Below are 16,586 nucleotides of genomic sequence, written 5' to 3'. Positions count from 1 at the left end.
TTCTCATTGACGAATAATAATTTACTGATATGGGAATAGTTTATGCTCAATACCTTTTATCACTGCAATTGGTAATTTTACTTTGTTAAAAATGTTTACAAAATTATTATTTTTGTTGTGTTTAATTGCAATTGTCATATCTTCTAATTAACATATTTTAATATTGTATTTTGCTTAAAAGAGATCTTTAACTTATCTAAGATTTCATTGTTGACTTACTATGAAAGCTTTTGAAAAGTCACGTTAATAATATTAGTAATTGAATTTCTTGCAATATAAAAAATATGTTAGTCACAACAGTTGTGAATACTACACAAAAATTGAAGAATTGAACACACTGAACTCATATTCATTGACACTTGCAACATCTTTGATTTGCTCATAATCACCACACATACACTTGGTTGTTTCTTTCAAACACACTAATTAATTTGAACATATACACTTCCGATTGCTATTTCTTTTGCACATACTAGTTTATGTTAATCATCTAAAATAATCAAACACACACTTTGGTATTGAGTTGTTGCCAAATGTGATTAGAAATAGAAAACAATCTTCACTATATTAGTTACTAAATGCCAAAGCATGTGCCTTGGCTAGCACTCGACTGGTTCATAAACTCACTCTAACTTACATCAAGAACATCAAAATAATGTGGACTCATATTGTTGAAGTCCAGTTCTGAAAAATTTGAACACAATAAAACAAATTGATTTTTGAATTAGATAAATCGCCTCAGAAAGACGTGCTTCGTTCATTCGTGTACCAAGTGATCTCAATCAACTAAAAACCATCAGACAAGACATTAAAGAACTTTCATTTAAAACAACAGTTAGAAAGTCGCTAAAAAGTTGCATACACTTTCTTGTGCCTTCGACGAGAGTTGTGCCGTGAGCACTACAGCAAATTTGCAGACAACTCGCGATTCAAATAGTCTGCAAACATTCGTTTGGCGCTTTTCGTATCTGATGGTGGAGGAGGTCCTGACAGGCTTGACTGCCCAGCCAATTTGAGGAAGGTTCTACGAAGTCGACGAAGCTCAGGTAGGCCCACACTCCGCTGTAGATTGATGTGTCGCAAAAGGTCAAGGATCCACAAAAGCACAACTTGCAATAAGTAAGCAACATACTTGACACTTTTAAAACTAGATTCCTAGAACTCACAGGTTTAGGGGACCGACCCAACCCTTACAGGACAAAGGTAGAATACATTCAATCAAAGCAAAGGTCGGGAGTCACAGGCAGGTGCTTTGAATAACTTAGTTGCAGGTCTAAACAGATGTAAGTGCATTCAAAGCAGCATTAAAGGATATGATAGGCAGTCCTTCTCCCAGATTAACACTGCGCACTAAACCACCAACACCTTGCGCTTGAGCATCCACCACAATCGACACAATTTCCTGACACATATTTATATAACAAAGCGTTACCCTCACCACATAATAACAAAAAAGCACTGGACTAATTTTAGATAAGGGTAAATAACAATTGTAGGACACCCTGCACTTCACTAAAATTAAACGGGTGAAGTGAAAGAGCAAACATTCAAACCTGTGTAGCCCGATCTAGTTCATAAAGCGAATTAGTCTCCGAGGTTCGTGGCTGCAAAATTGAAATTGAATACAAATCAAGAATAAAAATAAAATTGGAAAAAACTGCCAAACTAGAAAGACAAACGAGGTTTAGGATTCAAGGTAAATTACATTCTGTGTGGCAATTGTGGGTTGCAGCTTTTGAGGGTTCCGACTACCCCCAACATTTTTATTACCAGTAAGAAAGCTGACAGCTTCAACAATAGCTTGAGAGTCTTCGTGAATATCTTCTATTCTCATGTGCAATATATTGACAAAGAGACGAAAAATCAGATGTGAATCAATACAAACTGCCAATTGAGATCATTATCATCACAAGCGTCCCCCAACTTTGGAACAGGGGAGAACCTGCAGTCCGTTATCGTGTTAAATCACACTATTGAATTTCTAACTAATACTGCCCGCTTAATTGAAAAATCTCTCGAACATAAGATACATCTAAAACTTTCAATCTGTTTCAAGCGTATGTAATTTGTCCACTAGCTAGACAGAACCGGTGGGGATGAAAGAGCACAGGTCAGACACATGCTGACTGAAATGGCGAATTTAAGGAGCAACCTTTGCCGAGATGAAGTTCAAAAAGACGAGAATCCCATCGGTTTTTTCCATCGGGTCTTTCGAACCTTCTCACCAAGTCATTAAATCTACAAATCAAGCGCATCCCGTGGTATGATTGTCATGCTGAAGGCAGGAGAAGAAACACGCTACGAAACATGTAGAATTGACTTAACAAAACAACCATCAGAGTAGGAACTGTACCGAAAGCTCACATTTTATCTTCGTAAGCGGGCAACGCCTTTAATCGTCTATCTTCGTTCCATGCTCGGCATTGTGCTTCATCTGCAACACAATGCAACTGGCCAACAAGTACTTAAGAAAGATAGCATGCAGCGCCTGAGCATCTATACGGATTTGGTATGTAGGCTCGACCATCTACGGAACACATAGCGTCAAGATGTGCACAAATAAGATGAGGAATACCACGCAGTAATGCGTCCCAGCTGCACGGGCCAAGCACCACAATTCATATCTGTATCCCTGCACAAATTCAAGCAATTTACAGCCATTTTATTCTTTAGAAATGACCAGTCCTTTTGAGTTCCGGTAAATACGAACGAACATACCCCTGCTGTAAAAATCACTGCCCATTGAAATCGTTGCTGAAATGCGATAATTAGCCTGGAGATATCGAAGGGAAGATGCAATAAGGCCGACATGACAAAATACCTTGATATTGTTAAGGGAGTCTACAATGACAATTGTGTCTATTGACACAGCTCGGTCAACTGCAGACCGCAACATCCCGCGCAGGTTCTTCTCTCGAGGCATATCTGCACCATTCTCAAAAATTAACGGAAGGGCTTGAGGCACAAAATATGTTCAAAGCTAGAAACCCCTAGAAGACGTATTCAAGGTTAGAAATTCTTCCGTATTTCATGGAGTAAACGGCATTTAAAGAATTAGTAGATTGGGAAAGACAAACCTTGATATGCACTATTACGATCCAAATTGAGCGAAGGTTCGTCAATTAGAACTACTGGCATGTTAATAGTCTTCTCAAGTGCTTTCATAAGACATGCTGCAGCAGTTGATTTTCCACTGCATGGTTGTCCGCAGATGATAACAAGCGCCATATTCCTATGCCCCTCGGAAGGAATTGAGTACACAAAAAAAAACTTTCCTACATGCCTTGGAGGAAAACCCTTACAAATCACAATTTGCGACGTAAAATATTCGAAAACAAATGGAAATCTCAAACTTGCATTGAATCATCAGATCGTCTCCGTTCCCTCCACGGATTATAACCCTAGACCCTAGCTCGACCTGCCCACAGTGCCATAATACTGGTTCTCAAAGGTGACGACTGCAATAGCTGATTCTATGATGTTCTGATTGACAGGCATTGAACTTCAAAATTGACAGAAAATGGACCGACAGAATTTAGGCACAACATGCTCCGTGGATAATTGGATACTAAATTACAATTTAACCAAAAATCGCTCACCTAAGCACGTGAAAGTTTCTGCTCTCCAGAACATAGATACCACGAGACACTTCACTGCGATATCCTATTAGACAAAACAGCCCAGCAAAAACTTCGCAAATCTTAGTGTTACTCTGTCGAAAAAATCTAGTATATTGATTTGGTGGGTTTTTTTGTGAGGTGCCACCAAACTCTAAACCTAGTTGCAAAATTTGCTGATAAGTAAGTAACATAAACTCCGATGCAGAAAACTCCCTCGTAACCAGAGAGCATCATCAAGCACAAAGCGTAGGGAAGAGAGGGGATTGTACCCTAATCGAATGAAATATGTGAGACATATGAAGTTCTTCATCCATTCATATACTTGCATGAATGTTTATTGCACATTCTTCGTGGATGATCCGAACCAAAGCCTATCCCTCCTCCTTTTGTGATTCGATTGTGATCTTCTTCAGTTTTTCTGGATCATCCTGTATGTACATGATCAGCTGATTTTGCCCAATATGATCTATAACTTCTGAGAGTGACCAATGTAGAACTATAAAATGGTCACTTGGATATGTTTTAATATCCAAGAATAAAAAATAAAGAAAAAAGAATTTTAGACCAAAGAATTTTTTATTTTGTATTTTTTTATTTTTTCTTGAGTTATTATTAATTTTGTAATATACAATTGCTTCAAAGATTGCATTCAAATAACAAAGGTGGGTTTGTAGTTTTTTAAAATGACATATAGAAACCAACATCAAGTTGTACTGGAATAGTGGCCTTGGTGGTATTTACAAAGAAATTGTTAATTATTTTTATGTGGTTGCATCTATATAGGGCATCATGCATGGACCATGGGACACAATCAGCCTAACAAAACAAATGGGCTATTTAATCATATGGCCTCTTCCATTAAACGGATAAGGTTGAGATATCAACAATCTCCACTTGGATTATTAGAAATGGGATATGTTGAACATGATGGACAAGAGCATGAGAAAAAAATACTCTATTGATATCATTGGAACCACCTACTACAAAGTAATTGTTCTTTATACCACTTCTACAAACTTATTATTAAATACAAATGCTTTGATCTTAGGAGGAATTCTCTATAACTAATGAACTTTATGGCTAATGTTTGTATTATTCTAGATCAACCTTGAGCGTGATAAATATGTCAAACAAGTTAGTGGATCAATCAATCAACATAAGGTGACACTAAATAGTAGCAAAGTTGGACTTATTAGTATAGTATTACTAATAATATATACTAATTTTCAAAATTTTGGTCCATTTTGTAATAAAATTGTAGATAAAAAGTTTAATAGTGGTACTAGAGAATTAGATTTTTTGGAGCAAGTGGTGTTTTCATAATAGATTAGGTATTTGAATAATTAGTGATGGAAAAAAGGATGGTAATCTAAGTTATCTTGTAGAACAATAATTCATTTTATTAAGCACTTAGTACCATCACATATGTATAATTCATTATCATATTGAATAGCTTCTACTAATAATCTTGCACCAAAGATAATATAAGATATTGGAATAGTCTAAGAACTCTTTTATGAATATGATAGAGTCCAATGTTCATTAAACATTTTTTAGTCTTTGATCAATTCAAATACAAGGTTCTAATTCTTTTAGTTTAATATGTCAAAAAAAGATTTTATCCCTTTACATATTCTTAAACTTAAATTTTGGCTTAATCTATTATATAAGAAAAAAAAATTAAAATGTATTAAATTCGTAACATTCTATAACATATTCAAATAAGTCTAATGTTGCAAGTATTGAAGAAATAAATAAAATATTTATTTTATGTATTCATAATTTTTTTAATTATAAATCAAATTAAAAGTATCTTTATTATAAAAAAAAATACATCAAGAAAAAAAAAATGGTTTAGGAATAAAGATCTATATGATTTGATTTGGAAGATTATATATTAGAAGATTCATAGACTATTTGATATAAGATGACGTTAAATTTTGTTATAAATTAAGAAAAAAGGTAGTTCCAAACAAGTTTTTTCAAATATTATTTGGTGGCCTAGTCCATTAAGGCAAATAAAGGCAAATAATAATTATTCTTATTTTTCTTTTTAATAATTTTGATTCTTTTGTATTTGGTTTATATTATTAATTGTCAAAGACATGAATTTTCAAGAAAGAAATCTTTAATATACTCTTGTGTCATTCAAAATAACTAAAAAGTCATTCAAAGATGATATGGTATTAAACTAGAATGGCTATTGCAAAAGACAAGAAGACTAGAAAGTCTTAAAAGAAGACTAAAGACTAGAAAGACACTGACAAGAGTGAAGAAGGCTTCACTCTTAGTTCCATAAATACTCTTAACTAAGAACTATGTGGCATTGATCTATATGACCTCAAAAATGTGTTGACTTTGGAATACACATATCTTAACTTATAATGCAAGTTTTTTATATGTATGCCACATAGTTAACTTATTCTGCAAGTATCACAAATATACATATGTATTCTAGTAAATTTTTATATGATTAGATAGAAATAGATAAAAATAGAAAAAAGTAGATTAATTTCATAATATCTTCTATAGAAGCTTCTTTGAAGCTTATAGATGCTACTTTGACTTAACATATGTTTATAGTTGATTGATAGGCTAAAAACTTGGTCAACAAGTTAACCACATGATGATAGCTTGCAAAACAAGCTAATTATGTGGCACATATATAAAAAACTTTCTTTACAAGTTATGATATGTGTCTTGCAAAGTCAACACATTTTAGAGGTCTTATAGGATATTGCCACATAGTTCCTAATTAAGAGTATATATAGAGGCAAGAGTGAAGCCTTCTTCACTCTTATCAATGCCTTTCTAGTCCTTAGTCTTGTTTCAAGACTTTCTAGTCTTCTTGTTTTTGACAATAGACATTCTAGTTTAATATTATATCATCTTTGAATAACTTTCTAGTTCTCTTCAGTGACACAAGAATATATTGAGGATTTTTTTTTCTTTGAGATTCATATCTTTGACAGTTTGATAACAGTGCTAACTTATTATTCTATCTTATTTTAGAAGTGAGTGGATTATCCTACTTCTATTGTTGTATTTTGAAGGTTTTGGATTACCGACTTTTAAACAAATAATCTTGTTTTCTAACACTACTCTTTTGCTTAAAAAAAGTGGATTATTCTTCTTTGTGGAAATTTTCATTTGATATTAGAGGTTAGAAATTACCTCTTTTAATTTAATTTTTTGAACTTGTTTTAATTGTCTATAGAAAAAAAGATTATGGATGCTACTGTCAATGGAAATGAAAATAGATTTGTAACTATTATTGATCTTCATGAGCTTGCCAATACTTTAAGAATAGAAATCTTATATATTTTCTACATGAATTATAGAGGTACTATTCCTACGCCTATAGAAGGAGTTCAAAGTCTATGGTAAGAAGTTATATACTTGAAAGAAGGAAGTAAATTGACCTCACAACCTAATCCGAGGAATTTTACTTTTATAAGTATGATTGGGATAGGAATTAGTATGCCTCAGAAGTTTGATGGAACAAGATCAAAATTTTGAGGATTATTGCAACAAATTAAGCTCTATCTAAAATTGCATTCCTAATAATAACTTGATGGATTTACTTAAGTCGGATTCATAGATGCACTTTTATCAAGAAGTGGTCTAATTTAGTTTGCACCTTTAATAGAAAAAGATTCGTGACTTGTATACAATTTGGATTTATTCCTAGAAGTGTTTATGACCACATTCAAAGAAAGTGATAAAAAAGAATAGCAGAAACCAAGCTCTTATCTTTGTAGCAAGGATCATAGTCAACCACCATATATGCTGTTGAATTCCAAAACCTTGCTTATGATGTGGATTGGAATGACAAAGCCCTTATCAATTAATTTTAATACGGGTTGAAGGATAATATCAAAGATTTATTACTAATAATATAAAAAGTAGAAACTTTGGAGTAATTTATTGCTCAAGCTATTGCATGTGATAATTGATTATTTGAAAGACATCAAGAACAAAGACTTGGCTAGAGAGAAACAAATCAAATAATAACAACAGCTCCTAAGTTTTTAAAAACTTATTTGTCAAGGCCAAAATCAATGTAAATTTATATGATACATTTTGAACTCCTTACAAAGCAAAAAAAGACTTAATAATGTCAAGAGGACTTATGCTTATATTGTAGAGGAACTAAATACAGTACTCAATATTGTCCAAATAAACAACACAACCACAAAATAAAAAGCATGGTTGCCAAAAAAGATGATATGTCAAAAAACGGATTTCTTCAGCTACAATAGGGATCGTGCGATTAGAATCTTACATAATTCCTAATAAAGATCTTATTTTTTCCTAAGATCCCTTAACTTATTTTACAATAGAAGTTTATTTACGACCAAAAAATCACAAAGTCTTAGCTTTGTTAGATTCAAGAGCCTCAATCTATTTTATAGACAAAGATTTTGTCAAAAAATAAGAGATATTGTTATATTATCTTAATCTAATTTAAAAATAGAGAAGAGGATGAAGTTCATATTTTTCTTGTGTTATAAAAAATTAGAGATGTAGGATTATATATTAAGTAAGAAAAGTGTGTATTCCACACTACTCAAGTTGACTTCTTAGGATACATCATTTCCAACAAAAGATTAATAATGGATCCAAAGAAAGTCTAGACTATCTGTTAAAGTCATAAATTGAAAGAAGATGCATAAACCTAAGAAATTTGTATCAAAAGAAAAGTGACAAAATAGAAATAAAGAAGCATGTATATTAAAAGGAAATTCGAATAGCTATTCCCAAAAGTCAAGGAAACTAGAAACTTTTGAATCTAGACTAGAAGCAAGAAAAAAATTGACAAGAGTGAAGAAGATTTTACTCTTGCCTCTATATATACTATCTACCTAGGATCTATGCGGCCACATTCTATAGTACTTTTATAAATGCATTGACTTTGTATGATACATATCTTGAATTACAAAGCAATTTTTTTATGTAGACGCCACATACTTAGCTTGTTTCGCAAGCTATCAATATATGTGGCTCATAGATAGCTTATTAACTAAGTTTTTAACATATCAATCAACTAAAAACATATATAAAGTCAAAATAACATCTACAAAGCTTTAAGGATGCTTTTCTAGAAGGTATTATGAAATTAATCAACTTTTATCTAATTCTATCTATTTATATTATCTAAATAAAAATTATAGTAGATATATATCCTTAACACTATAATGGATTAGAAGATTTTAAGAATAATAAGATACGTGCAATACTTTTTGAGCTTTGCCAATTATTGTCAAATCTTCATCAATCATTTTTCTCAAGTTGCAATTCTATTTACACGTTTGACTTGTAAAGACAAATTTGAATAGAGTTAAGAAGCTAAAACATCATTTGATGCTTTAAAAAAAGGATTTACTTATGTATCAATTTTATATCATGTTGACTTTTTCAAGGCATTTTTCATGGAAATAAATGTATCAAACTTTGCCTTAGGTGTGGTATTATTACAAATGGAAATAGATGACAAACTCCATCTAGTAGCTTTTTATTCCAAAATTTTTTTAAGAGCTGAGATTAATTATGAGATCCACAAGAAAGAGCTCTTTGTAATCATGGATTCATTTCAAAAATAGTATCATTATTTAGAAGGCACTTGGAATCTAGTCATAGTATATATAGATCATAAGAACCTTAAGTATTTCATGTTGTTATGTATTTTGAATTATTGCCAAGCTTATTAGAATATATCTTTATTAAGATTTAATTTCAAGATCATTTATTGATCCAAAAAACAACAAGATTTATTAGACATCATTTTTAGACGTTCTTAACTTATATCAAAAATAAGAGATGTATCTTTTGATCAACAAAGAATTTTTTTTTTGAAGCCAATATTGTATTGTAATTCAACTACTATATAAAAATATTGTGTTTATATGTTTAATATATAATTTACTAAGAAACATGGTAAGAACCATGTTAGTGGATTTTAATTGGTTGTAGAATATAATTAAATTACTACTTTAAAAAGAGATTTTTTATAAGAATTACTATTAGAATTTATATAATTTTTTTTTGATAATGGCTTTTAAGATTAATTCTAATTGATAGTAACTTTTACATATTTAAAATCACATTTGTTAGATATTAGTGACTCTTGAAGTCTTATTTTATTTCTTTTATTTGATTTTTAGGGCATATATTATGTAAATCTTATTAGAATTTTTTTTTAAAGGGATCTTGGTAGCAAAAAAAAAACTTAGGACATTCATATAGAAGAATGGAGATGGATGATGAAAATCTCCATTCTTATTGGCCAAAAATCATATCCAATAAGCTTCAAAGAAGTTGCTTGAGGTCATATTAGAAATTAGGGTTACTCTTTTGAGGTCATTCGAGCTTTAGAGGCTAGAAACAACAAGTTTAGGATTTGGTTATGGTTTTGGTACAAATTTTGTTTGATTTGGAGTTTATATGAAAGAGATATAGGTACTCAAAGTTAAAGTGATGATTTTGTACTTATTGTAACTCTTTTGAATATAATGCATACATACAAAAAGCAATAAAGAACTAGCAACTAGAGTTGAAAAGATGAATTTTTTGGCTATACTTTTTATATACTACTTGATGAATTCAAAGTCGAAATGAAGGAGATATTGAAAGTTGAAGTCAGTGCTTCAAATCTAAAGGTAGTAAGTGACCTAATTTACTAATGGTTGTGTTTTGAATTATAGCTTAAGTAATTTGATGAGATTTTGGTTCAAAATTTCTAAAAATATATATAATCAAGGTTATAAATTTTTTTGCACAAATTTTGTAGCATTTGAGTTTTAGATTTGTGACATATAAAGGAAATAGTATTAGGTGCTTGTAAGTTAGGATTAATAGTACCTATTAGGATTTCTAAGATGCTAGAAGATCAGTAGCTATTTTATAGTTCATTTTATTTTAATAAAGCTTAAGGATAATAGCTATTTTATACAAAAATTTGAAAAAAATTGAACTATTGGATGAAGATGAATTTTTAAAGTACAAGAAGAAAAAATCCTTTGGAGAAAAAATATGTTTTGAGGAATTTTGCTACAATTTGGACGTTTTATATAAAGTGAAGAGATTTTGGGAGCCAAGACTTTGTATATAAATTAAAAGTAGAATAAACCACTTATTTAAGCTTAGTCAATAAGTTAAAATTAAACTCTCTATAGTTAGATATCTTGTATATTCCGAGATTACAAATCACGCTATACAACACTAGAATATTTTTACCTTTGAGCAATAAATTCAACATTGATTATTGATTCAATCTTTATTAAGCAAATTCAATCAAGTATGTCTCTTGATTCTTTTATCCATGATATCAAGAGTAATTCTTCTAAGTCTCATGATACTTCAAAATTTGAGTTCAAAAACAATCTACTTTATTTTAAGAGATGATTATACATTCTAAAAGATAGAGCACAATTACATGTTTTTCAAACTCATCATGAATTTCTAGTAGCCAAATATTTTGGATATAATAAGACTTTGGAGCTAATATCGAGAGATTTCTATTAACCTCAAATATAGAAGGCAATCAAAGACTTTATGCAATTATGTAATGTTTGTTCAAGATCCAAAACTTCTTTAGCCATTACCTATTCTAGAACAATCATAGTCTTTTATTTCTATGGATTTTATCATGGATCTTGTAGTTTCAAGTTTGTATGGTTTTATATTTATGGTAATAGATTATTTTACCAAAATGGAAAATTTTGTACCATGTATAAAATCTATCACAAGAGAAGAAATAATTAAGCTTTTTTTTAGCAATATCTGTTGTTTTTATAGATTACTTAAAGATATTATATCAGATATAAGGATTCAATTTATATCAAGATTTTGGAGAATTATTTTCAAGATTTTAAAAGTTAATAGAAAGCTTTCTTTGGCTTTTCATCCTCAAACTAATAGGCAAACAGAACTGATAAATCAAGTTTTGGAGCAATACTTGAGTTGTACCATCAACTATTATCAAGATGATTGAAAAACTCTTTTACTATTGGTAGAGATTGCAAATAATAATTTGATACATTCTTCCATTCAATAAATACCTTTCTTTGCCAAATATGGTTATCATTTACAACTTGATACTTTTGATTTTTTAAAAGTTGATAATCTTGTGATAGAAAATTTAGCAAATTGTTTATTAGAACTACATGCAACAATGAAGGCACAATTAAAAGGAGCTCAAGAACGATAAAAGATTAATGTAGATGCATGTCATAAGGAACAACCACAATTCAATATAGGTAATAAGATATAGTTACTTTATTACAATATTAAGACTATCCATTATCGTATTACGTGCTTTACTGCTCGAGAACGCGCCAGGCGTTTGGCTGTAGAAGGTAGTATGAAGATTTGCTAATATTCAAGCAGTCTATCAGTTTTTGACTGTCGAAATATAAACAACTACAAGAATATACCGTAAATCTATACGAATGTCCTTCGACTGCTCGCCAAAGTCGTTTTTGCCCCGGGCGGTAGGTCTCTAGACGTTACAGAGAATCCCAAACAACCCAAACTGCTAATCTTCGATACCGCTTTATACTCACGACCTTGTATCGATTGACTGTCTTGTTAGATTAACCCAATAATTTTCATTCACTCCGCATACTCAATCCTACAGACACCCTTTTAATTCTTCAATCATAGGCGTAACTTCGATTTCACAAAACAGTCAAGAATAATCACACCCACTTCATTAAAATCCCGATTCACCAGTACAACACTTCGACTATTCAGCAACGATTGCCTTAGTCTTCCCAAAATCCTATGAAGAAAAAAAAAATCCCAATTCTCTGTCATTTTTCTCCGTCCCAAAGCATGAAGCTAGCTCTTTGACCCTCCAACAAAAACTTATTCTCCCCCCTTTCATTTCTTAACCTATCCTCTCTTTTTACCCTAATTCTCTCTTCTTTCAAACCTTAGCCTCTGGATTTCTTCAATCTTCCATCTTAGATCCGGAATTGGCTCTTGTCATCAGAGCTTTCTCCTCCGTTTTTACCTTTAAGAGATCCTTTTACCGAAAGGACGTTCTTGGAATGGCACAAAGAATGGAACAGCCTGAAACGGAATCGGAGCCCCGTAATCGGAACAACATTGAGTCCTTCGACCAATTCAGGTCTCATATTAGCTAAGAGGCCCATAGTAAGACCTGGATGTTCCCGTAATTGGTCCGCATTGGGTTGCCCGACCAAGTCAAGTCTCATATTGGATAAGAGGACCTAGATTGGATGTCTTGAAATTGGATCCAATTGGCTCTTCAAACCAGGCTTATCCGTCGTTGAATTGGTCCTTTCCCTTCCTACTGACTCCCGTTATTGGAATCGAATGGAGCATTTCAGTATGCCCCTGCTGACTGTAACGGGGTGACTAAACCTGGCCTCTCAGTATTTGTACTGGAATTGGTCGTTGCTCCCAATATTCGAGGTAACTGAATATTAATAAAAGTCCTCTTTCTTTATATTTTCACGATATACTCATGTTACAACATGACATCCACCCCTTCTGAACCTGTGCATCCTCCGGTATGCACCAATTTATCCAATTGCTGTTTGATTTAGAATATATTCTCTACGTTTTCGTCTAATTCGTCTTCGTCACCTTCATTATCCAAATAACTTTCATCTTCTTGCTGCGGAATCTCTATACCTTCATTAAGGCCTTCCATATTCATCTCCACGTGTCTTCGTTTAAATATTTTTACTCGCTTTCCTGCAGTTGGTATTTTCAATTTTATACCATCTAACTCTCGTAATGAGTAAGTCGCATTATCATCAACAGTTGTTACTACATATAGTCCAAACCAACGTTTTCAAAATTTCCGCAAAGTACTATGTTGATTATCCACACTATTGTCATAAACAAGTACCCAGTCACCTTCCTCGATTGCTTTAGGTCTCAATCGATGTTGCTTATCGAATCGCGCCTTGTTTTGTAACCTTGGTCTTTTTAACCTTTCCAATGCTATCTGCACATCTTCCGATCTTTGCTCCAATTGTCGAATCTTAACAGCCAGAAGTTTTTTTCTTGTCAATCCATCTTCCCATGGTAGCATACTCCAAGTAAGTACCTTTTCTTCAATCGGCATAATTGGTTTTCGACCTGTCATAAGCTCTACTGTCATATATCCTGTCACTGAACTATGTGTTGTTCGATCAGCCCATAATGCAAATGACAAAAGCCTTGGCCACTCTTTAACCTTCCCATTACAAGCTTTAATTAATGCTTTCACAATCGGTGGGTGACCACGTTCGCTTTTTGCATTCCCTTCCGGATTATAAGCAATAGTCAGTGATAGTTTAACTCCACATCTTTCAAAGAACTTACGAGCTTCTTGTGCATTTAATTCTCCACGATCTGTAGTGATTTTTCCTACGCATCCATAGTGGCAAATGACATCTTCAAGTAAAAATCTACAAATCCCCTCTATAGATTTTGTCCTCAATGCTCTTCTTTCTACTTGATTTGATAAATTTTTACGAGCTAAAATCAAATATCTCATCTGCCATAACCCAACTGGCATAATAACCAAATCAACAACCCATTTAATATGAATAGCCAAAGGATACGTAGGATAAAGACCATCTCGATGTCGGATATTAGAATACGATTGACAGATTTCATATGACTCTACAAATGAGAGCACATCTCCATACATATTTTTCCACCAATATCGTTCCTTGAGTTTAGCAAAAGTAGTCCAAATTCCTCTATGCCCTGCCCATAAACTATCATGGAACTCTTTTAATAATTTTAGTTTTTCTTCTTTTTTGCCTATCACTCGTTGTGGCATCCCAATTCCTTTCTTCGGTCTCTTCCATAAGAATCCATCTCAAAGCAAAAATCCATATGCTTTTTTTCTTATTTGTTTGAATTTTTTTGTAAACAAATTTCTTTGCTTAGTCAAGGTATTCAAGTAATGACCAATATCCAGTAATTCTCCTTCATAAGATTCTTCAAGAAATAGCTTGTCTTCTCTGTTGAGATTTGATATTGAATAGAATTTCTATCCGACGTCATCAATGTCTTCAACCATTTCGTCATCCCTCTCGTATCTTGCTCGAGATAGCATGTCTGCTACTAAATTATCTTTCCCAGTAACATGCTTAAATTCTAGATTAAGTGACTTAATATAAGCAATCCATCTCAACATTGCAATATCTGACGTTGAACAGTTAGTAATCATTCCAAGTAATAGCAAGCAATCTGTTTCAATTACTACTAGTGCCCCAATCAAATAGTCCTTTTCAGCTTTCATAGCCGAAATTACTCCCCAAAATTCTCTTTTGACTTGCGAATATGCACGCTGACAAATACTTAAAACTTTAGCTTCAAATCGAACTGCGAATCTATTCCCACTTGAATCATCTTGACCCAGAGTCCATCCAATGGCAATTAGACTAGCGTCCATAGTAAGAATCACTGGTCTATTGCACTTATAATCAACCTTCTTCAATATTGGAGGTGACATCAATAATTTCTTCAATCTTTGCATTGCCTGAATATGCCTTTCTTTCCATTTAAATCGGTAGCCCTTGCGTAACAGTTCATATAATGGATCGGTTATGTGAGCATAATGAGGGATCCAGATTCGATAAAATACACATACACCCAAAAACTTACGAACCTTTGTTAAAAAATCACAATCTTCTTTCATCCTTCCAATTGCATCAATTTTAGTCGGATCTGATTTTCTTCCGTAAGATCCACATAAATGTCCAACAATCACAACCTCTCGTACTCCAAATACGGACTTCATACTCGATAATGTAAGGTGAACTTCTCCAAGCCGAGTTAAAATCTTTTCACAATCTTGTATATGATCAACAACATATTTGCGACACCCCCTCTTATCTAAAGTTTCATCCTTGTCTCCTTCTCTGCACCCTTTTATAGGAACATCATCCAAAAAAGGCATAGTCTTTTCCGAAATAAAATCTCTCAATACCTTATTCATCCCATTCATCATATGCACAACTGAGTTGGTCGCGCCTTGAGGAAGAGTGCACATTCTAACCAATCCAAGTGGTGTTCTCATTGTTGTCATATCTCTACTTCCTTCGGCAAGTTAAAATTGATCATAACCTGAATACAAGTCACCCATTGAATAGATCGCCCTTCCTGCAAACGCCTTAGCAAATTCATCCACAATAGGTCCAATTTCTGCATTCGTGACAGTTACTGCATTCACCGGTTGCATATCTTGAATAAACCGTAGTGACTCATTCTTCTTAGGTACCATAAATCTTCGACTAGAATACGGCACAAATGAGGGTTTTAATATTTTTATCTTTATCTTTTCTTTTAATAGTTCCACCAATTTAGGTAAATGTGCCCTCGATACTAGAATCGGTCTTAGATTCCAAGGTACATGCAGTACAGTGAAGATAACCATAGGTGTTATAATATTTGGATCCACACACTCAATTTCATGAGATTCAAAGGCAAACGATCTACCTTGTTTAGCCAACATCTTTTTGAAGCAAGTAATTTCTTCCGGCAATAAAGAACCATCAGAACCAATCTTCAATTCTTCAAAAGTCTCTTTAGTAAACTGATGTCCAATACTCATTGGATCTCTTAAACTTGCTTCTTTTGATGCTTCTCCCATTTGTTCCTTAGAATCTTCTGGTAATGGTCTGACAACAGGCTTTACCTTCTTATCTGCCATTTTATATCTCATCTCTACAGTGACTTCTAGTGCTTGAAAAGATTCAAGTATGGTATAAACCTCTCTCGAATGAATCTCAACAATCTTATCATTATCCCCTAACCCAATAGATGTAATCGATTCCAATGAATCTTCTAGTCCATTTTCTTCATAAATACCTAAAATCCTCTCATCATCTTGTAATATACCTAACTTGCGTAATTCTCCTTCAATATTATATAATCTTTTTCTTTCTTTTCTTTTAAAATCATCAACTTTCCATAATATTTCCATTCTCCAAA

The 16,586-nt window shown here is 32.7% G+C and overlaps 1 protein-coding gene across 1 annotated transcript; it reads right to left on the bottom strand.

Annotated features, from left to right (window-relative positions):
* Positions 1 to 692: 692 nt before the first annotated feature.
* LOC112287611 (protein KTI12 homolog) lies at positions 693 to 3,888 on the bottom strand. Its single transcript, XM_073537002.2, has 10 exons — positions 3,600 to 3,888; positions 3,078 to 3,275; positions 2,822 to 2,925; positions 2,576 to 2,632; positions 2,365 to 2,450; positions 2,153 to 2,238; positions 1,706 to 1,824; positions 1,554 to 1,604; positions 1,317 to 1,402; positions 693 to 1,075 (listed from the first exon to the last, which is right to left on the bottom strand). Exons 1-10 carry the CDS (start codon positions 3,631 to 3,633, stop codon positions 901 to 903), a joined length of 996 nt encoding a protein of 331 aa, XP_073393103.1. The 5' UTR covers positions 3,634 to 3,888; the 3' UTR covers positions 693 to 900.
* Positions 3,889 to 16,586: the final 12,698 nt, after the last annotated feature.

The sequence above is a fragment of the Physcomitrium patens genome, chromosome 10, assembly GCF_059467195.1.
Source record: "Physcomitrium patens ecotype Gransden chromosome 10, ASM5946719v1, whole genome shotgun sequence".
Taxonomy (NCBI): domain Eukaryota; kingdom Viridiplantae; phylum Streptophyta; class Bryopsida; order Funariales; family Funariaceae; genus Physcomitrium; species Physcomitrium patens.
Note: the sequence above shows the minus strand (reverse complement) of the source record. Positions and strands in the feature narration are given on the sequence as shown.

Excerpts from the sequence above, each read along its gene's own strand:
- LOC112287611 (XM_073537002.2), bottom strand. The coding sequence starts at position 3,633 with ATGTTCTGGAGAGCAGAAACTTTCACGTGCTTAG. Across the intron at positions 1,825-2,152 it reads TGAACTTCATCTCGGCAAAG|AAGATATTCACGAAGACTCT; the intron begins GTTGCTCCTTAA and ends ACATGAGAATAG. Across the intron at positions 1,076-1,316 it reads CTGGGAGAAGGACTGCCTAT|CATCAATCTACAGCGGAGTG; the intron begins CATATCCTTTAA and ends CCTTTTGCGACA.